Source organism: Microtus ochrogaster, linkage group LG5 (genome assembly GCF_000317375.1).
Source record: "Microtus ochrogaster isolate Prairie Vole_2 linkage group LG5, MicOch1.0, whole genome shotgun sequence".
NCBI classification, from domain to species: Eukaryota; Metazoa; Chordata; class Mammalia; order Rodentia; family Cricetidae; genus Microtus; species Microtus ochrogaster.
In genome coordinates, this window is record NC_022031.1 from 31,140,956 (window position 1) to 31,153,723 (window position 12,768).

The 12,768-nt window shown below is 44.0% G+C and overlaps 1 protein-coding gene across 1 annotated transcript; it reads right to left on the bottom strand.

The window, feature by feature from the left end:
* Positions 1 to 33: 33 nt before the first annotated feature.
* On the bottom strand, positions 34 to 11,765 carry Pm20d2 (peptidase M20 domain containing 2). Its single transcript, XM_005361957.3, has 7 exons — positions 11,276 to 11,765; positions 9,008 to 9,156; positions 7,265 to 7,407; positions 5,134 to 5,288; positions 2,837 to 2,972; positions 1,277 to 1,384; positions 34 to 1,134 (listed from the first exon to the last, which is right to left on the bottom strand). Exons 1-7 carry the CDS (start codon positions 11,723 to 11,725, stop codon positions 980 to 982), a joined length of 1,296 nt encoding a protein of 431 aa, XP_005362014.1. The 5' UTR covers positions 11,726 to 11,765; the 3' UTR covers positions 34 to 979.
* Positions 11,766 to 12,768: the final 1,003 nt, after the last annotated feature.

Below are 12,768 nucleotides of genomic sequence, written 5' to 3' on the forward strand. Positions count from 1 at the left end.
AGAGCTAGTTCCAGGACAGGCTCCAAAGCCACAGAGAAACCCTGTCTCGAAACCCCCCCCCCCCAAAAAAAAAAAAGAAAGGGAGGAGGGCGGAGCAGAAGGAAACACTTGTCTGAAACAGAGAAATTTATGCCAAGTAAGAATCATGAGATCCTGGTGGTATCTCCTTCTTTTCCAGGATTATTACTGCCAGTGATTTTACTGACAACCACTGAATGTCTCAAATTTCTAGGTAAAATCCTGGCTTTCCCAGAATGCTCTGGTGACACAAAGGCAGAAAGCAAGTTGAGAAGGCAAAGAGAAAGTCCAGAGAGAAGGCCAGAAACTTAGTTAAGTCACAGCATGGGGATAAGAGGCCGCCTTTCCATGTTTACTGCCACTGGGCCAGCAGGGGCTTAGGGGGCTTCTGTGGGGCGGGAGGCTGCTGGGTGGTGGGCACAGTGCAGGACACTGGAGACCAGTCCACACCCAGTCTGAGCTCCTCTCTCACACTGCAGTCTCCCAATAGAAGGGCCCACCCTGCTTTTCTGTCACTTCTGTTGCTGGCTGTTGCACTGCTCCTATGCCACTTCTTGGAGTAATTACATGCAAATAAAGAACATTTTCTTTTTTAAAACAATGTTAAAGAAAAGTAATTCTTTGTACTGGAGATTCTAGGTGTGTCCTACAGGCACCTGTTTAAGGTTTTCTCTAGACCAAACCAGATACAGTTAGACTTAAACTCCCCCAACTTTGAACACAGTTCCCAAGTGTTACGTGTTGAAACCTATGGGGTTTGTAAAGCTCACAAAAGGCACTACCATGTTATAGACTCACATGTCATCACAAACCAATGTCTGAAGGATCACAAACTCCATTAGGGCCGTCACTATAGTCTGTCCTCACAACTGAGAAACAAGTATGCTCTCTTGCATTGAAAAAGTATTAGCGGTAAAACAAACAAAACTTAATGCTTCCTAAGCAGCCCCTAGCATTCCTTCTACGCTGGTGTGTTTAAAAGCTGTTCTTCTTGAAGCTTCGATTTAAACTCTTCTCTGATTCCCTCCAGCAACTCAGGTTTAAAGATGACGTCCAGTGCAGTCATGGCCAGAGCTTTGGCTGTACGCAAGGTGTACAGCTGAGCTTCTTGTGATCCTAGAAGGTAAAGAAAACAAATAAAATACCTTTCCCTATACTACGATGCATTCAGTAATTCCACATATTACCTCCTGGAACTGCCTCTCCTACTTCTGAGCGCTGTTAGAGGGAGAACCCTGTGTTCACGCCTCGTGCTCACCTGCAGCTTCCGTGTACTGTTCCGTGTGATTCAAGGCATCGGTCCCAATGTAAAAATAAGGGTGAATCCCAGGAACCACAAAGCTGACATTTCCAAAATCAGTAGAGCCTTGGAACAAAACAAGGAAGAAAAGGATGAAATGAATGAGCAGCCTCCTCCAACGAGGAGTGTTAGTGGGACAAGCCTAAGCTAAGGCCAAGCATTTGTAATTAATGATAAGTCTCCATATCTTTATATGGGAGCTGGTTGGCAGTCCAAAAGTAAATGCCTACTACAAAAATATGCCTAGCAGAATGAACATTTTTTAAAAACAATGTTGCTATTTTAACACTCTACACTCATTGAACCATTTATTAGTTTCTTTTCAATCTAAGTGTAAAGGAATATCATTAAAAATATCAGGAAATGGCTAAGATCAAAATCACTGATGTCAACTTATAATGGAGAGGTTGTGGTGGGAGTGCACACTGGTACAGCCCCTTTGGATGTCAGTATGGCAATTTCTCAGAAGACCCAGCAATATCACTCTTGGGTTTATACCCAAAGGATGCTCAATTGTACCACAAAGAAATATGCTCAACTATGTTCATAGCAGCATTATTTGTCATAGTCATAACCTGGAAAAACAACCTAAATGTCCCTTAACCAAAGAATGGATAAGGAAAATGTGGTGCATTTACACAATGGAGTACTACACAGCAGAAAAAAATAATGACATCTTGAAATTTGCAGGCAAATGGATGGATGGATCTAGAAAACATCATATTGAGTGGGGTAACCCAGGCCTAGAAAGACAAATATCGTATGTACTCACTCATAAGTGGCTTTTAGACATAAAGCACAGAAAAACCAGCCTACAAATCACAATCCCAGAGAACTTAGACAACAATGAGGACCCTAAGAGAGATATACACGAATCTAATCTACATGGGAAGGAGAAAAAGACAAGACCTCCTGAGTAAATTGGGAGTGTGAGGATTATGGAAAAGGGTAGCAGAGGAGACTGTAGGGAGGGGAGCAGAGAAAAATAATTGCTCAATCAAAACAATTAAAAAAAATATCATCATGGAGATGGAAAGATAGCCCAGCAGTTAAGAGCATTTTCTGCTTTTGCAGAATACCCAGGTTTGGGCTTCAACACCCACATGGTAGCTCCTAATTGCCTGTAACTCCAGTTCCAGAGAATACAATGCCTTCTGCTGGCCTTCAAGGGCACCAGGTAAGCTGATGGTATGCACATACCTATGCAGGCAAAATACTTATTATTATAGTTGGCAGTGTGCCTGCTTAACACGCACGAAACCTGGATTCAATCCCCAGCATCCAATAAACCCGAGGTGTGGTAGCACGGGTTTATAATCCCTGAATTTGGGGAGCAGAGGCAGGAGGGTCAAGATCAAGTCGGTGTCAGCTATGTGCGGAGTTTGAGGCCAGCCTGGGCTACACCAAGGCCCTGCCTGAAGCAGACACACCAGCAGCTCTTCCTTACTCCTGAAGAATGCCCAACCTAAGCTGGCATTTCTCCTGTTCAAACAGCTCGCTCTACGGCGGCTTAGGTACCTGAAGGGCCATTCAATACTGCATCTTCTGAGATGAAGTCTATGCCCAGTTTCTTCCCATTCTCCACATATGCACTGCACAGTGTTTTATTGGGAAGAACATTGTAATAATCGTGTGCTTCACTTTTAATTTCCACCTAATAAAAAATGACAAAACAAAGCTTGGGATTAAAAACTCAAATTCACGAAGTCCAAAACAGTGATGATTTCCAACAGAAAAAGTTTCAGAACGGGCACTTTTCATCCCAGTTATAAAACCCAACAAACAGTGCATTATCAAGTTAGAGCCCCTAATTCCCCATTTCCTCTGTTACACAAGCACCACACCATAGACTGTCACTAAACTCCATCCTGGCCAGCAAGAATCAACTTCAGTCACCTAAAAAAGTCATCGTGAGGACCCAGAAACTTCCATTTTAAAACCTGAACCTCCAGACAATTCTGATGCAGGTAATCCAAACCACTCTGATGGACACTGCTTATACTTCAGTCTCCAAAAAGGAGAAGGCGGAGCATCTAAACAACTCAACACACTTAACACGGAACTGTCCCTGATGTCACAGCCTCGTTTCAAAGGGACCCTTAGAGATTACAGACACTTAGGGAGGCAGGCTCACAATGGGCCTTGCTTATAGATCGAGTACATGAAGACACAGAAGCAGGTTTACACGAGTGCATAAGTGCACTTAACATCTAAGATAGGAATAAATAATGGCAACCCAATTAAATTTTACACATCAGCCAAAATATAAACTAGTAAAAGGCTACTTAAACATAGATTTAAATCCAACCGTAAATCCTATTATTTTTTTGGCTGCATGTGAAAGACAAAAGGACAAGCTTAGGTGACATTCATCGGGAGCCCATCCTCTTTGGGTTTTGAGATAGAGTCTCCCTCTCCTTTTGCCTGGAGCTCACCAAGCAAGGAAGGCTGGCTGGCTAGTGAGCACGGAAATCTGCCTATCTCTGCCTCTCAGAGCTGGGATTACAAGTGCACTACACCACAGCTGCCGCTGGTTCTAGAGATCAAACCAGGTCCTCAGTGTTTTGCTGAGTCATCTCTCCAGCCCTTAACTCCTTAGTTTGGGGAATATCCTGATATTAACTAAAGATAGTTTACATATCTAACTTTAAAAATATTTAAATTATTTACAGTTATAAGGGAATAAGTGTTTAGCTTCCTGGGTTGTGGAAGCTTTACAGTTGCACACTAAATCTCTTTGCCAATAGCCTAAGAGGCTATGTCCTCACTGCCACACTTATCCATGTATTTATCTAGATCTCTCTGTTGTTCATATATCTGGAGTATGATTATCCTTCAAAGCTCAATTAGTCTGCAGTCTTCCAGGAAACCTTCTCCTTCCATCCCACCAACTGGGAATGGAACCCAGGGGCTTGTGCTTGTCAGGCTAAGCTATAGTTCCCACCCTGAAACTTTACCTGCTCTGTTCCTCCCAACAGTGTCTGCTCCTGAGACAGGAAGTGCAGACTACAACGATAACTGCAGAGACACTACTACCGTGCAAACAAACCATGCACTGCCAGGCCAAGGCAGACCCAAAGGAAGGCTGGGCTGGGCCTCTTCACAGATGCTATTTCATTTGTCTCCAGAAACCTGGGGAGATTTCAATATTACCCCTATTTTTGAGAGAGAGAAACAGCCCCAGAGATACTGTTTCTCATGGCCGAGACACAGGAGCTTGTTTCTCTCTAAAAACAACATCTAAGATCTTATCTCTCCAACCCGACTGCAATATTTGAACTTCATCCCCTGTTGCAGCCCAAACAGTTGATACTGAAATGTTTCTGAGTTATGATTCTAGTCAACAAAATCTCCTTTGTTCTGAGTCTGTGTTGACTTCCATCCCAGCAAGCCAAACACGCACTTATCCCACATCTTTGCCAAAGAGACACACAGATACCACCATAAAGTACCCTATGTGGGAACTACACAAAGTGATGTAAGAGGCAGGGATTCTAGCGCAGTGATTTGCTAAGCCCTCTAGCTATTGTCTAAGTAAGGTGACTTAAGAAAATGCACAAGAATTAAATATTAAATTAAAAATTAATTAAATATTAAATGTTCATTAAAAAATTTCACATTAAAAATCTAGCCAACTCATTTTACAGGTTTAAGACATCACCAATGAGGGAAAGGCCCTGAGACAGATTCCCAGCACCACCACCGGCCCAAACAAAAACCACTGCACAGAACAGAAGCAAAGCAGGGTTTAATGCAGCAGCGCACACAGCACGGTCCACTGTACCTGACCATAATTAACTCTGAAAAGCTCTTACTGCGCAGCCTGTAGCCAAAGCAGCAGCTCTGAAGGAATCTTCTGCCCTTTTGGTCAGAACCTGAAGCTCTTTCATCGAGGGTGCACGGAAGTAGTAGATTAATTCAGAGTAAGAGGGGATGATGTTGGGCTTTACACCACCATTTTTTATTATACCTATAAAAGAACCAAATTACTGAGGTTAAATTTGATGATCTGTTTAAAGAAAGTTCTGTAGCCCTTACATAAAGGAAAATAATTTATACTTATTAGCTTCTCTGATAAACCAAGGAATTTGATACAATGTACAACACTTCCACAGAGAGGAGTTATTTCCCAGATAATAAGGGAAAATTGTCTATATGTACTTTATTCTAAGGAATCACAGTCTAGGCTGAGGGTAAAGTTCAAAGACAGAGCACTTCCCTATCATGTGTGAGAGTCTGGGTTTAATTCCAAGAACTGGAAAGAAAGAAAAAAAAGAGGTGAAGAGAGAAAGATGATAATCTAAATTATAAAGAAACACAGACTTTTATAGCCACAAAACAGACAGTAGTATCTTTGTTGTTGTTTGAGACAGGGTTTTTCTATGTATCTCCAGCTGTCCAGAATTCACTCTGTAGACCAGACTGGCCTCAAACTCAGAAGAGCTCCTCCGCCTGCCTCTACCTCCCTGAGTGCTGGGATTGAAGGCGTGTGCCACCACTGCCCAGCGTGGCAGTAGTTTTAAACTTTCTGAAGGAAATTTATCTCAGTAGGCTTTATTATAGTTGTGATTTGATAAACTTTTGACATAGTCTTTTACAGTCACATGAGGCTCTGTAACCGCCATCCTATTTGAAAAATCTTACCAATATTTTAAATGACACTTAGCAGTGGAGAAATAATTTTCACACCAATCTACTACACTTCTACAATCACCACTACAATCACTTCTCAGCCTTTTGGCTGTAATCGTGTATAAAAACAAAAACTGAACAAAGACCCCTAAATACTACAAACTATCAAAACACACATTTGGGACAACACAAAATCAAGATTTATTTGTTTCTACCAGTAACTAAAACAGATATATACAAACTAATTCCAGATAATTGTGAAACTCTATAATCCTAGCACTTGAAGAGGCAAGAATATCATGAGTTCAAGGTAATCCTTGGTTATAGCCTGGGCTACAGGAGACCTCTTCTTAAACATGTGTATGTGGGGAGAGAGAGAGAGAGAGAGAGAGAAATACAGAGAAGCTGAATCCCCCATTAGCTAATTCACAATTTTCCACTCTAATCCCTTTTGGAGGGAATTAAGGTAAGCAGTGAGATGGGCTAGGCCAGTATGCTGTATGTGTACTAACGCAGGACTGCCTGAATATAAGGGCGCCCTAGACTACACAGTGAGAGCCTATCTCAAACCAACTGCTACCCACACCAGGAAAGAATTAAGACAAGAAACTAGCAAAAGCACAATTACAAAATGATTTTACCTATAGCAAAAATGGGTAAAGAATAGAGATTTACTAGATTATAAAGAAATAAACGGAGAAAGGGAAGGAGGAAGGGAGGAAAAGAAAGAAAATTATAAATCAGTGTGGTAGCTCAGACTGGGAAGGAGGAAATGTGTACCCCTAAGAGAAGACCATGCTACTATATTTATACACACAGAATTCGAAGAGTGTACTATACTAGTCCCTGAGTAAATACAACTAGCAACGGCTATTTTTTTCTCTTTTGAGAAAGGATCTCAGTTATCCTAAGCGGCCCTCATATCCACCTGTAGCTGAGGATGATGTGGTTCCAAGTACTGGAATTCCAGGTATGACACATGCCAGGTTTTACGTAGTGCTGGGAATCACACCCAAGGCACACTGCATCCTAGGTGAGCATTCTAACAACTGAACTACATCACCAGCTCCCAATTTTTGTTGTTGTTTTTCAAGAAAGGGTTTCTCTGTGTAGCCCGGGCTGTCCTGGAACTCACTCTGTAGACCAGGTTGACTTTGAACTCAAGAGATCCACCTGCCTCGGCCTGCTGAGATTAAAGGTTTTCACCACCATTGCCTGGCTTCCAACCCCCGATTTAAAATAAAAAAAATCTAGTATTAGACAATTTCACTGCACGGAGATATAATTTACTACACAAATATTTGGCACATATACCATGAAGTCTCCAGGTTGGTTTCATCTGTTGTCTTAATGCAGAGAGGTTGTTATAGGCAAGGACTGCAGCATCTAAGGCATTCACTCCCTCCCAAGGGTAAGCAGCAGCATGAGAGGCCTTCCCATAGTATTTCACCGTAACACTAGGAAATAGAAGGAGAAATCACTGGAAATTACTTCCCCCATCATCATTAACATAAGAAACCCCAGGATGTGGTGTGTGTGTGTAGTGTAGTATAGTGTGGGTATTAACAAAGATGTAACTCAGCTGGTAGAACACTTGCAGCCCAGGGCTCAGTCTCTGGCACAGTGGTGTAAACCTGTTATCCCAGCACTGGGAGGCAAGAGGATCAGAAGTTCAAGGTCATCCCCAGCTAAACAGCAAATATGAGGTTAGCCTAGGCTACATAAGACTGCTTAAATGAAAAAAACAAAGCAAGGCTGGTCTGGGAGCATAGCTCAGATGGCAGTGTTTATTCTAGCATATATAATGTCTGAGGCTCATTCATTCCCCAGCACCATACAAACAGGACATGCAGGTTCACTCTGCAGTACCAGCATGGGGTAACAGAGGCAGAAGAATAGGAAATTCAAGGAAAGCCTCAGTTACACAGTGGATTCCAGGCAAGTCTGGGGCTATACATCAGATCATAACTGAGGGGGTGGGGTGTGTGGAGCCAAGTGGATTGACTTTAATATCAAGACAATAAAACCTATATCTAATCCTAACAGTCTGGGAAACCTGCCTACAGCTTGCAGGCCCCCTCCAGCCAGAAGTGCAGGCAAAGATTTGTAATCTCTATTATTTTCCAGAAATACAGATAAAACTATCTCCACCCCCCTCCATACAAAGTGAATTGTTTCTACTCTCACAGTACTAATTCTAAATTGATAATGAAGAAAGATAGCACAGCGGTAACATTACTGCCCTCTGAAAACAAGGTCTGGTGGGCTCAACGGCTCTGCAGGGAAGGTTCTACTACCACTCTCCAGCGTCTCGGCCACACAGGAATCAGCTGACACAGTCTAGCAGGGGCTCCTAGGGCCCGGACCACTGACCACACCACAGCTACTCTCACTGCCGTCTGTGGTTCAATGCCACGTCCTTTTACATATAAAAGACTAACCTCCTCCAGTTCCATAAAACCAAGCTAAAATGAGTATGGAGAAGGGCTTTCTTCCCAGGTCCAGGAAACCATCCCTTGTACAGACAACCCCTTATGAAGGGACAACTGTATTCCAAAAACCAGACTGAACTTAAAAGAGAACACTGTGTTTGGTACCCCTGTTTAATACCCCTTTAATAGATCAACTATGACCACGATCACAAATCACGATTGCCAATGTAGGACAAACGTCACATCATTATTGCTCAGTCCACAGGGTCCCCCTGTGCAGTCCACACTGGCCTCCTGAGCAGTGAGATCACAGGTGAGTCGCACAACGCTCAGGTCATTTCACTTTTTAAATGTATAAACGCAGAGTGTTAAGAGTCTGGCTCCCTTTCCTTTTCTTTTTTAAATTCTGTCTGTGTTGATGGGGGAGTGGGGTAAACATGATAAATGGGGTACCCGCGGAGACCAAAGGACAGCTCTTAACCCGAGGTGGGCTCTGACAATAGGACTTGGGTCGCCATGCTCACGTGACAGGTGCTTTTACCCACTAATCCATCTTGCTGCCCTAGTTTTGAGTACTCTTCAGTCTGCTGTCCACCAAGAACGTATCTTCAGTGAGACTACTCACTCATGCTCGGCCACGTCCGGTAGATAGGCGGCATCCTCTTGAGATGGATGAGCCATGAAAACAACATCGAGATCTTTAAAAGCACCTGCTTCAATTAAATCGATTTTGCCACCACCTTCTTCTTCTGCAGGGGTTCCCAAGACAATGACCTATAAGGAAATATATATGTTAGCACAAAGAGACTTGTAACAGAAAAAACATTCTATAGTGCATACTCACTCAGAAAATATATATATATATATACTTAAGTCCTTAAACCCTTAAGAAAAGTTATTTTCTCACACACAGTAAATATCACAAAGTTTAATTTGTACCATTATAGTAATCTGGTATAAATACATGCTAGAAATGCTACAGGAAAATTTCCCCAATTTTATAACTCAATTTTAACTAAGTTATAGCAAAGACAAAAAAAAAAGAATTCTATGTGCGTAGGTTCTTCAACATTAGCTAGGACTCATCTGTTACAGTCTCTTCAAGCTAAGCCTGTTAGCATACTATGTGATAGGTAGATAGTTAGTCATAGCTTGACTGGTAAGGAGCTTGCATGTGCCCTGTGACCCTCGCAACATCCCTGTGAGGTAGGTGAGCAGTCTGGACCGGTTCCGAGAGGTTTAGGCTTCCCGGGTTACAGAGCAAGTCTTCCTAACTGTCATTATCTTAGACAGCTAACTCTCACTCCTTACTGGGAAACTTAGAAAGGCCTAGCTCATTAACCCTTCATTGTCGAGCGTTAAGCAATCTCAGTACCATGGTTAGAAACCGCCAACTATTACACACACTTACTAATTTGATTCCACCAGTTCAACCAGGAAGATTTAATGGTCACCAAACACCTAATCAAACAAAAGAGAACTTTACAGAATAAACATTTTACTTTGATATGTAAATTAACTTCTTCAAGCAATTTTTTTAAGCAAAGACAAATTATCTTCATAAAATGAATGTATTCTCAAGACCATGTATAAAAATACAATGAAACAAGTTGGGTTTTTTTTTTAAAGAAAAAAAAAAGGCTTTATGAGCAAAGGGAATCCACTTACAATTTTCTGATAGGAGAGGAACGTTGCTGAGAACAACCATTTGAAGTTGGCATATTTCTCAAATCTGGTTGTATTTATTTTTAAATTTATAAAGTATCGAAATTCTTAAATTGAGCTGCTTTGGGGCAGGGGCAAGGGTTGAGACAGTCTCTCCCCATGTCCTGGAGCTCTTCTGTAAACCAGGCTGAACTCAGAGGTCCGCATAGCTTGCACCACCACGCCTGGCCACTGAGCTGCTCCTACTCCGAACCTAACGGGCCTTATGACTGCTGCGAACCTTTTTCTAAGTCGGCCCAGGGTCGCAAACCCTCCCCAACAAGACAAAAACGTAGAGGCATAAAAGAGAAGGTAGCTAAAGAAAAGAGCCACAAGAGATTAAGCCAATAGAGGATTACTGGCCATGGAGGTGGTGTGGGGGAGCCGGCTGAATGACAGCCGGTTCTTGGCTCACAGAAAGAATAACTAACTATACCATCTGAGCAGTAAGAGGGCAGACCGGCATGACATTCTGCTTCAAGAACCAAGACGCGCCGGGCGATGGTGGCGCACACCTTTAATCCCAGCACTCGGGAGGCAGAGGCAGGCGGATCTCTGTGAGTTCGAGAGCAGCCTGGTCTACAGAGCTAGTTCCAGGACAGGCTCCAAAGCCACAGAGAAACCCTGTCTCGAAAAAAACAAAACAAAAAAAAGAACCAAGACGCCTCTTGTAATTGTGAGATAAAGATCAACACTTAAATATGACCCCATCTACGTAATAAATATTTATTCGCTTCTTCGTTATTTCTACTCTTTTTTTTTTTTCGTTATTTCTACTCTTGTAGAAGTTTGGTAGTCTGGTAGTTCCAAAGACTAAGATTTACTATGCAAATACCAATTACTCAAATCAAAATCCTTTTTTTTCTTTTTCTTTTTTTTTTTTTTTTGTGGTTTTTCGAGACAGGGTTTTCTCTGTGGTTTTGGAGCCTGTCCTGGAACTAGCTCTTGTAGACCAGGCTGGTCTCGAACTCACAGAGATCAGCCTGCCTCCGCCTCCCGAGTGCTGGGATTAAAGGCATGCGCCACCACAGCCCGGCTTTTCTTTTCTTTCTTGAGCCTACAAAATTTTACTTTGTCCAGAGCTCGCACAGCCTAGTCAGCAAACTGCAGCCGTGGGCCACCAAAAACAACTGGCGCGGTGCTCCGAGCTGGGTCCGCACAGACACCGCTGCAGCCCCGCGTGGCTCACCTTGACAGGCGGTGGCGCGGCGACGCCCTCGAGGGCAGCCCGCAGGCCCAGAGCAGCAGCCACCCCGACCTCGGCGATGAGGTTGTGACCGCAGGCGTGGCCCAGGGCGGGCAGCGCGTCATACTCGCAGAGGAAGGCCAGCTGCAGCGCGCCGGGCCCCGTGGCGGCCTCCGGCGGCGCCCACTCGGCACGGAAGGCGGTGGGGAGCCGGAAGTGCGGCTGCACAGCCCACGACCCCGCCGGAGGCTCGCGCTCGAAGAAGCGCGTGAGCTCGCCGTGCGCGCGCTGCTCCTCGTAGGCCAGCTCGGGCGCGCTCCAGATGGCGCGGCTCAGCGCGCCCAGGCGCTCGGCCGCCTCGTCGATGCGCTCGGCCGCGCGCTGCTTCAGCCGCTCCAGCTCGGCGACGCCGCTCGTGCCCGCCTCAGCGGGCCGCTCAACCACCGGACCCATGGCGCTCTACCCAGGTCAGCTCTCAGCCAGGTTCGTCAGCGCTCGGAGGCCCTCGGAAACACTCGGCGGTCCTCGTCAGTCCTCGGCAACGCTCGGGGCCTCGGCAGCGCGTGGTGGCTTCGGCAGCACGCAGTGGCTCTGGCAGCCTGCATCCAACTAACCCTAACTGGAACCTTCCAGGCTAGGAGTTGCCAGGCAGCTCCACCTCCCGGCTGGGCGTGGAGCTGGGGTTTAAACTCCTCCTAAGAAAAAGAATTGTATCTGACAAGTTTTTAATCTAAAAATTTGATTGACAATAACAGCTTGTGTTCATATCATAGCAGGTCTAAGTTATCTGATGAAGACATTCAAGAAGTCATGCACTCGTTTTCTTCCAGAGTAATACAAATTTCAAAATATTGTTATTGATGATACGCCTAATTGGTGATCTGCGGTTTTCTAGTATTAAAAGCTTCAGCCGGTCCTTCCCATCCTACCAGCTCTTAATTTGCCACAACTAGATTAAACAAGATACGATATATAATGTAAAAAAAAAAAAGATAACGTAAAAATACAACTGTACCTTTGAAAAAGAGTCTGAAGGAGTGCATTGAGGTAGTTCATGCCTTTAATTCTAGCACTAGGAAGGCAGAGGCAGACAGATTTTTGAGTTCGAGACCAGCTTGGTCTACGGAGTGAATTCCAGGACAGCCGAGGCTTCACAGAGTAAACTCTGTCTCCGGAAGAAAGTGATGAGGATTTACTAGTTTCTATCCACACTCTAACATGTAAACACTGTCCTCAGTTAACACCCTAACTTATACTCAGCCCTAAACATAATAAAAGTGATAGCCGTGTGTGTCTGGTGCCTGAGGAGGTCAGAAGAAGGCATCAGATCTCCCGGAACTGTAGATACACATGGTTGTGAGCCACCATGTGGGCGCTGGGAACTGAACCCTGGTCCTCTGGCATGAACAACATAGACTTTAATTGCCTGTACCCTCTCTCCATCCCCCGTCATTTTCTTTTTTTTTTTTAATTCTTTTTTTTAATTGAGAAAAGGA

Excerpts from the sequence above, each read along its gene's own strand:
- Pm20d2 (XM_005361957.3), bottom strand. The coding sequence starts at position 11,725 with ATGGGTCCGGTGGTTGAGCGGCCCGCTGAGGCGGGCACGAGCGGCGTC. Across the intron at positions 5,289-7,264 it reads ACCAACCTGGAGACTTCATG|GTATAATAAAAAATGGTGGT; the intron begins GTATATGTGCCA and ends GTTCTTTTATAG. Across the intron at positions 2,973-5,133 it reads CTTTGGCTACAGGCTGCGCA|GTGGAAATTAAAAGTGAAGC; the intron begins GTAAGAGCTTTT and ends ATTTTTTATTAG.